This window comes from Tauraco erythrolophus, chromosome Z (genome assembly GCF_009769465.1).
Source record: "Tauraco erythrolophus isolate bTauEry1 chromosome Z, bTauEry1.pri, whole genome shotgun sequence".
NCBI classification, from domain to species: Eukaryota; Metazoa; Chordata; class Aves; order Musophagiformes; family Musophagidae; genus Tauraco; species Tauraco erythrolophus.
The window spans coordinates 31,930,029-31,944,283 of NC_141496.1; the positions used below are offsets into that span (position 1 = coordinate 31,930,029).

General features: G+C 38.6%; 1 protein-coding gene across 1 annotated transcript in view; it reads left to right on the top strand.

The window, feature by feature from the left end:
* DOCK8 (dedicator of cytokinesis 8) overlaps nt 1-14,255 on the top strand; it is a 73,752-nt gene that overhangs the window by 16,519 nt on the left and 42,978 nt on the right. Inside the window, exons 13-15 of the mRNA XM_086629953.1 lie at nt 10,369-10,486; nt 12,185-12,255; nt 12,888-13,026. Of these exons, the coding sequence (XP_086486079.1) occupies nt 10,369-10,486; nt 12,185-12,255; nt 12,888-13,026 (328 nt within the window). The remainder of the gene's footprint in view (nt 1-10,368; nt 10,487-12,184; nt 12,256-12,887; nt 13,027-14,255) is intronic.

Here is a 14,255-nt window from a genome sequence, read left to right on the forward strand (position 1 = left end):
TACAAGAAAGATGGGGAGAGGCTGTTCAAGAGGGCCAGTTGTGATAGGACAAGGGGTAATGGTTTTAAAATAGAGGGAGGTAGATTCAGGTTGGATATTAGGAAAAAATTTTTTACCATGAGAGTTGTAGAACACTGGAACAGGTTGCCCAGAGAGGTGGTGGATGCTCCATCCCTGGAGACGTTCAAGGCCCGGTTGGATGAGGCCCTGAGCAACCTGATCTAGTTGGAGATATCCCTGTTCCTTGCAGGGGGGTTGGACTAGATGACCTTTGAAGGTCCCTTCCAGCCCTAACGATTCTATGATTCTATGATTCTATGAATGTCTTTTCCTTCCACCTCCCAATTTTTAGGGGTTTTATGCAGTTCTATGGGGGAAGTATTTATATGATTGAAAGTGTAAATGTAAATGAACTTGAGTAATTATGCCGTTTTTTAAAAAAAAATGAAAATATAAGACAGAATTTTAACTTTCCTATTCATTGTCTGGCCTCATGTGTCAACTCCAGAGTGCAGCCTTCTAGTGTCTGCTTTTGAAAATGAAAAGCATGAGCAACTGTTGTGTTGCTCAGCTAGAAAGAGAGTTGAGTCTGCACAGAATATTCTCTCTTTAGTTTTCACCAAGGTAAACTTCTGCACCCAGACATCATGAATATCAAAGCCATCATGCTGAAAATTAATTTGTGCTTCTCCTGAAGCAAGGTTGGGTGTCTCCACACTATCCTTCAGTTGCTGGAGTGTCTATATTGAATACATACACCCACATTAGAAGAAATGCTTGCTGTAGCTTAACAGTTGCATTCTTTGAGCAAGAGTTCACACCCAGTATGCTTACTCTCTTCAGGCTTTTGGGACTTTGTTTCAATTTTCACCTTAAGTAAAAGTTATGGTAAGACTTTCATGGTAAGACAAAGTAGAATCTGTCCAGCCTAGCTTGTAATAATGAAGAGAATATCTATAAAGAGTACTTGCCTTCATTGCTCTTTACCTTAATTAGTGAATCAATGGTAATGACACAACTGATGTACCATAAGTAGTGTTATGCTCTAAACTGGAAACTCAGTTAATACCCAAATAAAACCCTAAAGACAGTTAGTTAGATACACTGGGGAAATGGTGAAAATAATGCAGAAATGCCAGGTCATGTTTCAACTGCCTTGTGACAACAAAAATATTTGGAGTGAGAAAGGGAAATTGCCAACTGAAACTGTTCAGGAACTCCAGCAATATTTCCCCAGGAAGTCAGATGAGGCAGCTTTGCAAACATTATGAAACAGCAGAGTCTGGAACTTTGTGGGGTCCAGGAAGTTAACACTTGTGTTTGGGCAGTGCCACTGAAAGTAACTCTTTTTCCCACAAGCCAGAATCATCTAGCCCCATCTGAGAATCTTTCACCACAGAATCATGCCAGTGCTCTGGTAAGCGAAAGCATACTTAGGGAGTGTAGGCCAAGGTATTTAGAATCATAGAATCGTTTAGGTTGGAAAAGACTTTTAAGACCATTGAGTCCAACTGTAAACCTAACACTGCCAAGTCCACCACTAAACCGTGTCCCTAAGTGCCATTTCTACATATCTTTTAAATACCTCTAGGGATGGTGACTCAACCACTTCCTTGGCAGCCTATTCCAATGCTTGACAACTCTCTTGGTAAAGAAATTTTTCGTAATACCCAATTTAAGCCTCTCCTGGCACAACTCGAAGCCATTTCCTCTTGTTCTATCATTTGGAACTTGGGAGAGGAGACCAACAGCCACCTTGCTACAACCTCACCTCCTTTCAGACAGCTGTAGAGAGCGATAGGTCTTCCCTCAGCCTCCTTTTCTTTAGGCTAAACAATCCCAGTTCCCTCAACCACTCCTCATAAGGCTTGTGCTCTAGACCCTTCACCAGCTTTGTTGGTCTTTGGACATGCTTCAGCACCTCAGTGTCTTTCTTGTAGTGAGGGGCCCAAAACTGAACACAGTGTTCGAGGTGCAGCCTCACCAGTACCAAGTACAGGGGGACAATCACTTCCCTACTCCTGCTGGCCACACTATTTCTGATACAAGCCAGGATGCTATTGGCCTTCTTGGCCACCTGGGCATACTGTTGGCTTATATTCAGCCGGCTGTTGACCAACACCCCCAGGTGCTTTTCTGCTGGGCACTTTCCAGTCACTCTTCCCCAAGCCTGTAGCGTTGCATGGGGTTGTTGAGACCCAAGTACAGGACCCAGCCCTTAGCCTTGCTGAACATCATACAACTGGTCTCAGCCCATCAATCCAGCCTGCCCAGATCCCTCTGTAGAGCCTTTCTACCCTTTGCTTAATTTCTCTGTCATGCAATTCTGCTTGCTTAGTTCTCTGCACGGTGAATACTGTTTTGAGCCTGAGATTGAACGAACATATGCAAAGTAGCTCTGAATTTGCACAGTGCCAGATATTAAGTGTGTGTTATTTTATTCCCTTTCTTCTAATCTGAAAAGTAGAACCATCCTGTCTTAATTCAGCAATGTGCTAGTGTTTAATGCTATAGATTTAGATATTGTCCTGAATGAAAAATTGATAAAATAATTACCTGTTTTTTATTAATGTTACCATGCATGTAGAAGAAGGTTACATACAGAAGTGTATTTAAATAGCAAATAAATGAAAACTTGTTAAAATACAGGCTGGTAAGCTCTTACTGGCATAATAATAGCTCTACGCATGTCCAGACGGATACTAATGAAACATATAGCTTCAGTTTTTCTTCTGAATGTTTAAAAGAAATGCAAAGATTTTGTTTACTTTGTTTTTTTTTTTTCACCAGTGTAAGATATTTCAGAGGAAAAAGTTTGTGGTTTTTTTCTAAATAATAGCTTTTTCCTTTGTGATAGGAGCAGAGTCTTCTGTTATAGTCTTTGAACTTAACTCTTGCTAGTTTTTATAGTGGTTTAATGCCATTACTTAAAATGATGCTATTTCAGATTTATGCCAGAGAGATCAGCCAGCCCACTTTCTTTGTGCACTGTGAAATTGAGCACTTCTTTTTGTTGTGTAGTTCCCTGAAAATGTCAAAACATTCCAAGATTTATTTCTTTCAATACCCTTCTATTTTTCATCGGAAAAACCATACGATCTGAAGTTTGTTTATCATTTTCTTTTCTCATTAAATGTACATGAAAATTATGCTTCTTACTGCCACTATGAAATGTTGGTGCTAAGCAATAGGGATTTGTCCCATCGCTTCAGCAGTAAGTCAGCTTAACCAGGCACAGGAAGTCCTGTCTTCTGTAAGGAAAGGGCCCAACACTTAGGGCATTTTCAGAGAGAAGGGGAAAAAAACTTTTCTTTACTGATTTGTGTCATTTAATTGCAAACCACTTGGCAGTGCGTTCAGACTTGCTGTCGTCTGCAGTGTGAGCTGGAGGCCGCCTGCTTTGGTGGTAATCATTCTATCTCATCCTGGACTAGTTTTGAGCGAGGAAAGGCTATTGGTGTATAATGGTCTGTTATTCCCATTACTGCCATCACAGCGTTATCCACTCCTTATGCCTCTCTGCCCATGGGATCTGGAGAGAGCAGAGTAGCCCTGTGCATCTTCTACAGGGCCGTTGCACTAGTTTTGTGCTAGTCAGAGGTGCTAGCACTTCTAACTTCTTTTTTGGAGTAAACAAAGTGGAGATCAGTATTGCAATGTTGTGCACAAGTGAATGAAACAGCTGGAGCTGGCTACTGCAGTTTCAGACAGAGATGTGAGTGTGTCCTTATTTATTCCCCTCCTTGGTAGACATGATTTCATCCCAACGCAAATAGCTGCCTGCTCTTTTTCAAGCTCCATTATCTCACCTGAGCATCTACTATACTATCTCAACAGTAAGAGGTTCACGGAAGGTTTCCTAATTTTTCTTTGCTTTTTACTCAGATAAAAATGATTTTGTCAAATACTGCATAACAAAGCAGAAACAATGAAAACAAAAACTTCACGAACAGCGAAGCGCATGCCCCTCTCCCATAGGCAGCTTGCTTGTCGCAGTGCTTTCAGATGAGTTATTGCACCTGGCTCCTCGTAACAAACTTCATTAATTATGTAATACAGGCAGAGAGGAAAACATGCCACTATGGCGTTGTGATCTCTGTGTAGTCACTGAGCAGAGACTCTGAATAAAATATCAATTTGTCTAAACTTCCAGATGAAAGCAAAGCCTTTAAAGAAATGTGTAATTATTCTTTAAAAAAATAATCACATCGAAGTGGTTTAATTAGAGGAGGTTTGGGGTTCTTCAAAATATTCAGTTAATTGTAATTTGACATCATAAAATTAGATTCTTGAAAATTCTATTTTTAGGAGACTTTAAAGCAAGTGTAATTCAAAATGCAACAACGGCATTTTAAAAAAAATCTTGACAATTTGGTCTCTTGAATAGCTGCTATCTCTCTGTATGAGAATAATTAGTATAATATCTGCTTTCACATTCAGCGGAGCAGTTTTATGCTATTCAAAACCTGTCATATACTGATAAATATTGTGTTTTGCCTTCCAAACAAATCTGATGTTGTGTTTTTGATGCCATTGTTCTTCAGCTTCAGTATTAGTTTGTTCTTTGGCTTACTGTGTGGAAACAAAAGAGCGCTATCAGCAAGATAGTTGTGTTAAGGAAAGCTTTTAAAACAACAGAAAGTGAATGCAAATCATTTATAATATATGCCAAGTAAGCTAGCACTCTTTTCTTTCACAAGAAGCTAAACTGAGCCTTCCAGAGACCCGTAAGAATTAAAGATTGAAGTTAACATGGAGGTATCTCGGTTCATAGTATAAGGAATGTGGGATCGGATGGCTGTTTGTAAGTCCAGTTCTACCATCGACTTCCTGCAAAGCCTTGGCTTATTCATTGTATCTCATGTTCTCCAACTGCACATTCACATCCACAGCAAGATACCTGCCATGTTGGAATGTTAGAAGGTTTAGACTAATGTTTATACACTATGTTCAAACAATGCTGGGCATTTTTGTTGTGGTTTAATTCCCCAAACTTGAGGGCATTTTTTGCCACTTCTTTTTCCTTGTCTTGCAAAGGGTATCACCATTGCTTCTCCTCTAGGATGCAGAGATAACAGCACTTCATTGTCTAGCACAATGGCTTCCCAGAAAAAGGCCAATAATCATCACTAGCAGTCAGTGCAACACTGAATGCTCACCTTCCTCTCAAGAAAGAAGCTATAACTGAAAACACAAAAGACATAAGTTGTGTGAGGGGCCTACCCTTCCAGGTGGTTTTGATCGAAAGCATCCTCTTCACTCATTTGGTTTCGCTGAAGCTCCACTTCAGCAGGCAGTGGCTTATGCTTTGGTCTTGCACGAATGTCTTAAGAAAAGTAAAGCTACTCTTAGTGTTGATACTACCCCTGTTTAGATAGTAGAGTGCTGAATATTGTCCTTTTGTAAAGAGCTCCCAACCAGGACTCTTAGAACCAAACCATTCCTTTCAAAGCCTGCAGAACTTTTTGCTAACCTCAGGACACTTCTTTCTCCTTCAAACCATTTGTCTGCTTTTCACTGGAAGGTAGCTTCATCCAATATTTTTTAATGGTGCTGGACTACTGGTAGTAGTAGGTGGCTTCCCTTTTGGAAAGAACAGGTGACTTTTTTAGCTTCAGTCTGCAGGGCACTTAGAGATGGAGGACATCAGTTTTCTCGCTGGATTTTTTTCCTCTTGCTTGATAAATGGTTACTTTGAGGTGTACAGTTTAAAGAAGAGACGTCACTCAAGAGCAGTGCAGTTTGTCGTTATAGCATCCAGCCTCCCAGATCACAATGGAGGAGTGTGTAAATGCATTGATGAGACAATTAAATCAAATCCAAGTTCCATCTGTTGACTTCTAGCTGCATAGGTCTTGCATGCTGCTGAATCCTATGTCATTCACTGAGGTTTTCAAGCGTTTTCAAAAGAAATTTTAGGAGTGCATAGTGTCCGTGGCAACAAGATGCTGGTAAACATGAAATATTGCCTCACATTATCTGACACATGTAACTTCAAGGGGACATGTTACCAATATTTTGGGAATATATGGTATGGTATGATATTGTATTTACTAGCACTCCTTCACTGTGTCATGTATTAATTAAATATATCAGAACAAAATTATCTCACTACCGTTCTCAGCTGTATTGTCGTGTTTCAGATAGGTTCACTGTTATGTGTAAAAATCTGATATGTCAGAACTTTCATTCTTTGATTATGGGGGTTCAAGGAGAATTTTGAGATAAAGCTTTACCTCTATTTGCACGGCTGGAGGAATCACAGAGGGATAGTGGATGGATCTATAAAATACAGTTTTACGATACATCTACTATCTTCCTTTTTTCAGCTTTTCATACTTCATTTGGGCAGCTGGGCAGTGCCTTATGTGTGACCTACCATCTTGTTATTACAGTGTCTTGACATTGCAATAGTTGACACCTGGTGGATATCCACTCATTTTATCCACTTTAATAGCACTGCCACTCAGGATTTAATAATGCTGGAACCAGCAGGGGAAGTGAGAATATTATTAGTGAACCAGTGAGTTTAGTTTGATAGAGGACTGTAAATCATGGAGGACAGAGACATCAGGAGGTGGTATAATCCCTCTGATTTTCATGTTTGAGAAGTTGAAAACAATTTTAAGAGTAACTTCTGAAAAAGATGATGTAAAGTAGGAAATTTTGGGTCAGAAAGTTCCCTGCGTTTGCACATGAGAAAATCAATATAGTAGGCAAGAAATTATTCTGTTGGTGATTTTTCTCATTCACAAAATCTCAGTTATTTGACTATGGTCTTGGTTTTCAAACACATGTCATTGATTACTTGTTTGCAATATTTGATATTTGAAGTAATGATAGGTCAGTTCAATGATGTATAATGAGTAACTATGAGTCCTGGGGAGAAAACTATTAAAATTTTAGTCTGAATTGACTCTAAGCTCTAGGTCACATTTAAATTCAGAAATATCTATTTTCTTGTCATAATTTTGTAATTTGTACCTGCAGAAATCTAACGTCAACCTTCCACTCAGTTCCTCTGGCAACATTTTTTTCGTGTTGACTTGAACTTTAATAGAAAATGTATTAAGATTTTCACACCAATGCTAATGGTCAGAATAAAGTAATAATCACTCTCAGCCTAAATTTAATGAGGATCTGATCACTAACTCTTTAGATTATTCCTAATTTCAGCAACGTCAGAAAAATCATTCAAACTATTGTCCAAATTATCCATGCTAAGATAGAGAATATATGACATATACATCTTCTTGAATATGATATGTTGAAGTTCTGTCATTGTGCCATTTATTCCAGTCAGTGGCTGACTAGAGAAGGTTTCCATATTTGGCAAAGTGTTTGTGATTTGCACTACAATTTTCAATCATTTTTTCTGAAGATTCCCAGCCTACCCCAACAAATGTGTAGAGGAATCAACAAAGATTGAAAATTATAATGAGTGTATCACGTTTTGTTTTCAGCACCACAAGCATTAAATGGCAATGTTGACCCATCCATCACTGTTCACCCGTAGAACATTTGTGGTTTGTATCAGTAGCAGCTATTTGCACATATATTGGCTTTTGCTATGTTCAGCCTTCTTGTCACAGTCATCAAGGAATATGCCTAATATTCTTTAAAAGTTTGACATGCGCTTGTTGACACCTTACAAGTTGTAATTTAGCAAGAAGGATTTTAGTATGTTACACATGTGCATAACCAATAATCACAAACAGGAGTATTCAATGAGAAGGGTCACAGACTTGAAAGTCTGCAGAGATTTTATTTTGACAGAAGATAGGTCGGCATTGCTTTGGCCATGGGAAGTGATCAAATCACCACTGCTAAATCCTGTCAAAGTGTAGGAAGGTCAGCAAATTTGAATGAGAATTGCTGCATGGTGTCCCATGTTAGGCTAGATGGACCCTTAGCTTTCCCAGCAAGTAACTAATTCTGAAACAGCCTCTTATGTTACCATCCCTGTGCTGGGTCAGTCTCCAACACAGAGAAACTGTCTGGATGCATGCCTCACCCAGGATTCTGCTGTCCTGTGGGAAGAACTCTGGTCTTAGTGAAGTTGGGTGCTCTGCCGTGGCTTTTGTAGACCCATACTGACTCCTGCATAGCTCGTTTGCTTCTTGTAAGCATATCTGACTATATGTGGAGGTAAAATCCTGCACTTTCCACAGGGATAGTGAGGGGAGAAGTTTAATCACACTGACCAAAAGTAATTGCTATGGCATGTTGTTTGAATATTTCTACTCAGCTCAGAGCCTCCAGGGAGTCACAATGCCTCCTGGAGCTTACCACACACATCCTTATGGGCATGCTAGCTGTCCTATTTTTAAAAGACAGCAGTACATGCTGTCCTGACTCCCCTGCTAACTGCCATGTGGAAATGCTCCTTGTCATTACTTCCGCTCGGATTTTTGGAGGGTCTGAATGCTGGCAGAAAGTGGTCAGCAATGGGTCTGAAATTCATGCCTGTGTGAAGAAACTTCTGATCATCTCCCCACCTTCTTGCTTTAAAAAATCAGTCATCATTTCATCTCTGCAGGATATCCAGAATCAGCATTTGCCTCTGTTTTTTCTCAGTGCTGGTGAGTTTAATACACATGTAAGCAAGATCCCTAAAACTGCCTGAGCATAAATGGCACAAGCTTTAGCTCTTCAGTAGAGTACTTTCTGGAATAATGCTTCCGTGGTTGTGTAGTCAGCAGAGAGCTCTCTGTTTGTGATTTTACATATCTTTCATCTCAAGTCACATCTAAATGTGAAATTCAGTGCTCAGGGACGTTATATGGATTTGTGACATCTGCTGGACTGCAAATTAATGAAGCAATGACTGGATTATGCAGCCTTCCCTACGTGTATTTCTTCACCTCTGGCAGATGTAATATTCATAATATCCTTCATTTAATATGTCATTCCCCCAAGCATAATTCAGTGGAGGTTACCAATATATTTCTCTCTTTCACTTAGCTTTTCCTAATATCATATTGGAGAGAATTTGGCATAGCAGAAATTGCATTTAAGATGGTAAGGAAGAAAGCACGTTAGTGTGGCAGGCAGGAGTATTATTCGAAACCAAGAGAAAGGCAAGTTACATGCTAGTTTGATAAGGCATGCCGTGGCCCATGTAGCATGTGTTGGTTAGCAAAGTAGCTTGGGCTGTATAGTTGAAGAGTATTATCACACTGTGACACATGGCAATAAGGAGAATCAATCTTTTCCAGATCTTGGCATACAACAAATGGAAGATAGACTGTCTGACTTAATGACAATATTCTCCAAAGCTGCTCTGCATTTTCAGCTTGCAATAGTGCTGAGGAGATACCTGTGATAAAGACAAGGTGATTTTGTATGTAGCTTCTGACTGTCACAGACAAAAAGAAAGCATGAAACCCCATGAGGAATTCTTATTGTTTCTCATTGGAAGACAGCATGCTTCCACCAACACTAGTCTTATTCCTTAGACTCCAAGGATAAACAGTGAGAGTCCTATACCAGACTGGAAAACGAAACATTAAATAGAGATAATCATGGTGCCAGAACGTGTGTAATCAAGGTTTAGCTGAAATCTCAGACTTGCCATAGACTTCACTGGAGAAAAAAGCTTTCTATTAGCATTTTGACTCTTCTGTCAGAATTGCTGGGTTTTCATCTTGGAAGACTATCTATGCTGCCAAAGTCCCCACAGAAATTTAAGGTACCATTTAAGTGTAGTGATCTGTACCATGTATAGAAGCCAGTAACCAGCAAAATATGCTGGTTTTTAAAGCATTACTCATATTACTTACTAAAAAATATAAGTTTCTAGAGTTATAGTTCAAAATTTCTTTTTTGTGTTTACTCAGGTTCATTGATACTGCTTTTCGATTTGCATAATCTGGATATATATGCCATTTTGTTGCTATAAGATAGGAATGTATGAACTTTAGTTTTTGGTTTTATTGGCTGATTTACATGTTTTTATCACTTCTCAGTAATTCCTTACCCTTTCCAAAACTTGATTCTTCGCAGCTGAGGAGAAAGCTGCTTTCTTGAGAGATTCCTGATTTTCATCGCCATCAAGCAAAGATACTCATTCATTTGTAACTGGGAATTACATATTTCAAAAAAAAAAAAAAAGAGAGGGATAGGAAGACTGCCTTCTCAAAGATAGAGCTCACTATATAAGAAACCTTAAACATAGAATATTCTACGTGTCACAGCAAGAACTTTCCTTTTCCTTGTGACCTTTTGAAATGAAGTTCTGACAAAGCTTTCACTGTCTAGGTGGTATTGAAGGACAGGGAGAGGAATCAGCAAAATGCTATCTTGTACACTTCATTTTGAAACACAAATAGCATTTAGCCGTTTTATTCTTCCCTTTCTTTCTTCCAGAAATCTGCTCTATGTTTACCCTCAGAGGCTAAATTTTGCTAACAGACCAGCTTCTGCAAGAAACATCACCATCAAGATCCAGCTTATGTGTGGCGAAGACCCATCCTGTGCAATGCCGGTAATAAATGCTGAGATTTCTTAGCAGACTTTTGTTTACACGCATTCCTGAGGAACCTCTGAAGAGGTAACTCATTGTTTACTTCCCATCACCACAGTTTCTAGTGTGGCCTTAGGAAGCCTAACATCAAAGAGCTTGTGAAGCTTGTTGTTCTCATCAGAAAGCAGAGCTGTAGTCCTCATCCACAACAGGAAAGACTCGTCGCTCAAGTGAAACAGAGGCATATTACTCCCTCTTATCTGTCTTCCTACCTTATTTTCAGAAGAGTGGCATCATATTAAATCAATGTTGTCTTGGAAACTCTAATGGTAAAATTCACAGAGCTTTGGAGACCTTTTAAGAATGATGTAGTCTATCTTCCAGTGTAACCCCTCCACATGCAGTATGCTTACACAAATACTCAGGTGTAACATTGGAAAGTAGAAGTTAGGATCTTCATTGCCTGAATCTGAACAGGTGCACAATCACACAGTGTAGGCAGAGATTTCCGTGTTTGCACCACACTGTGTGTTAGGGCATACATATGTGCTACTAGCAGAGCAGGCAGTGCTGTCTATGTTCAGGTTATTCAACATTTCTCATTATGAGATTGAGATCCTCTCTTCAGCTTTACCAAGCTTCACATGTCCACTTTGAACTGTTCCAACCCAGACGTCTGCTTCAGCCTGCATTTTTTGGGAAATTTTCAGACAGTGTAATTGGCTATTTGAGAATGACATTGGGGTAAAATCTTTTATGATTTTATATGTTAAAGGGATTAAAAAAACATAGAAATACTACTTTGAGGAACTTTAATCCGATAATATGTTGGAGCAAAGACTGACACCTGACCAGCCTTTATCAGTGTTGCTGGCACTGCACAATGGGTACTTCACAACTTTACTCCACATGAGCCCTGGAATTGGCACCAGAGCATCAGCACAGTACTTTCCCAAGCCACATTTCTTCCAGAGTTGGAGCTGTGCCATGTGAATGTAACATCATCTTTTATACAATACTACATTGTTGATTTCCTTAAACTCTGCTCGTGCTATGATTAGGTTTTGACAAATGCTTAGGAGAGAAGCAGTTCATCTGGCATCCTTCTCTACTGTAAGAGAGCTTCATTTCAATGCATATGGACTTGTGCTGTACAGATATCCTTACCGAAGCTCGTCTCCCGGGTCTCCCTTTAAAGTTACTAGATTCCAGGGCCTTACTGTGAGGCTTTGTCTGAAATAAGGGAAGCAGATCAAGCACAAAAATGCCTTTTTCCCTTCATTGATTGTAAAGGAACTTTGGACCTCTAAGGTAAGGTGAAATGGATCTCACCCTAAATGAGCAGGCTACAACTGAAAAACAAATTTCTAAAAATACTTTCAATTTAACTTATTAGCATTTAGTTAAAAGCAATATGACAATGTGTGAGAGGCTTACCGTAACTATTCCTGTAATTCCTGACTTTTTAGTGCATGACTGAACAATGTGATGTGAGGTAGTCAGTGGCTACCGAAATGACCTCTGTTCCATTTTCCTGATGTTTTACCCTGAATGATGTGTGGGGAAGATGCTTTGTAATATGACATTTTTGTCAACATGCTAAGATAATAATGAAGAGTCATTTTCAGCCTTCAGATACTGTCTTAAAATTTATACAAGATGAAGACAATTAAATGCTTTGGACCTGACTGCTGTTACTTTCTTTTCTGCTTAATGTAGGTAATTTTTGGGAAATCTTCAGGTCCAGAATTTGTGCAAGAAATATACACAGCTATCACATATCATAATAAGTAAGTATTGTTACTATTTGTATGACTTGGGAAATACTAATCATGACCTATTTACATAATTCTTAGCCTACGTAGTTCATCAAGGAATGCTGGTACTAATCCATTTTAAACATTTACATTTTATGCAGATTTGTATTTAATTCAGGTTGCTACAAGCATTTGCGTAAGTGACCATTGCGTAAGCAACCATTGCTTTTCTTATTTGGAGCTTTTCAGAGGTTAGTTGAGAATATTCCTAATCTGAAGATTAAGGAGCAGCAGCACAACAGCATTTACTCTGACGAATTCACAGATCCAAACAAGCTGAGGGGACATTGTCATTCTCATGAAAGTAGACTCAGGATTTAGGATTTACACAATAAATATGCTGGAACCCAAAATTAAGATTGAATGTTTTTGAGCTGAAACATTCCAGCTGATACTGTCTATGTTCTTCCTGATTCAAAGCTGTAGATAATTCATAAATACAGCTGTATGTATACATACTTTATTTAACTCAGCTCTGAGGCTGTTTTCAGGATTTATATAGTTTTTACAAACTGTAGCATCTAAAAGCCTATCCGCAAATTTGCCTTCTGCTCATTCTCATACTTGAAGTGCAAATGTGCTTGGCGTTTTTTTTTTTTTAATAGATCCCCTGACTTTTATGAAGAAGTTAAAATTAAGCTGCCAGCAAAACTCACAGAGAAACACCACCTATTGTTCACGTTCTATCACATCAGCTGCCAGCCAAAGCAAGGAGCATCTGTGGAAACTCTCCTCGGGTATTCAGTAAGTTCCATGTGATATGTAAGTGTGTGTGTGTTTATATAGAGATGTATCTACATCCTATGCAAACAGACTCTTTGCTTGTCAAGAATTTTGTCATATATTCCCTTTTTGGTTATGTTAACACATCAAAACCAGCTGAAGATCTTAATGTTAATTCACAAAAAACAGATACAACCTGTGCCATGTTACATTCTTCTCCTATAATTTTACATTGTTAAGTGTCTTTGAAATTGGCACCTGATGCAACTGAATTTAAGTACATGCCCAAATATTTGCAACAGCAATGCTTTATAGTGTATTGTCTAGTTCTGTTAAGTTCTATTTATTGAGAAAAAAAAAGCCTAAAACATATGCAATTACAATTATTTACTGTTATCTAACATGTTCATACATGAGGTAACAACTGATACAATATTTTTAGATGGCATGTCATTTGTGTTGTAAAGTGTCTTTTACCCACATCAAACTTAAAAACCAGAAAGAATCTAGGAGGTAAAATGTAATTCTCTTGTATTCACTATCCTCATGTTGAGACTAGCATGTTTTAGCTTAAGAAATACATATAGTAGCATAGTTTCTTTGACTTTTTCTTTATTAATCAATATTTTTAGCTGGAGAGATTTTAAGATAAGAGGAAAACATAGATGATGACAGTACTTCAGATTTGAAAACGTCCTAGTGCTGTGGACAGCAATTGAGCTGTGGGGACAGACAAGTGCTTTCCATGTGTTCCTGCTATGAAGTTTGTATTTGGTTTTGATCCCAGTACTGAGAATTCTTTCAAATGGGCTTTCTTTTATGAACAGCTGTAGTCCCACCAGTGTCAATGGGATTAGTAAGAAGTAAATTACTTTGTAGCTCAGGAGCAAGACTTGACATAGGTGAGGACTTAGTTTTCAAGCTTCTATTCACCTGACTACAAAACATTTCTGCCCTCTGATACTCAAATGCTCAGCCTCTTTCAGACTTCAATAGGAGAAAAATAAAGTGTGTCCAAATATCAATACAGATTACAGATCTGGCCTTAATCCTTATGGTGACTATGACCAAGATGTTCAATTTATCCTTGGCAAAACTTTAACTCTCTTGATTTGCTTCAAAGCAAAGGATCGGTCTGTTCAAGATACGTGATTTTTTAAATAAAAATATCTACTAAATGCTTCTGGAAGAATTTATTAGAAAAACATATGTCACACATGAAAAGCTCTGTGTTTGTTTTCTTCAAAAGG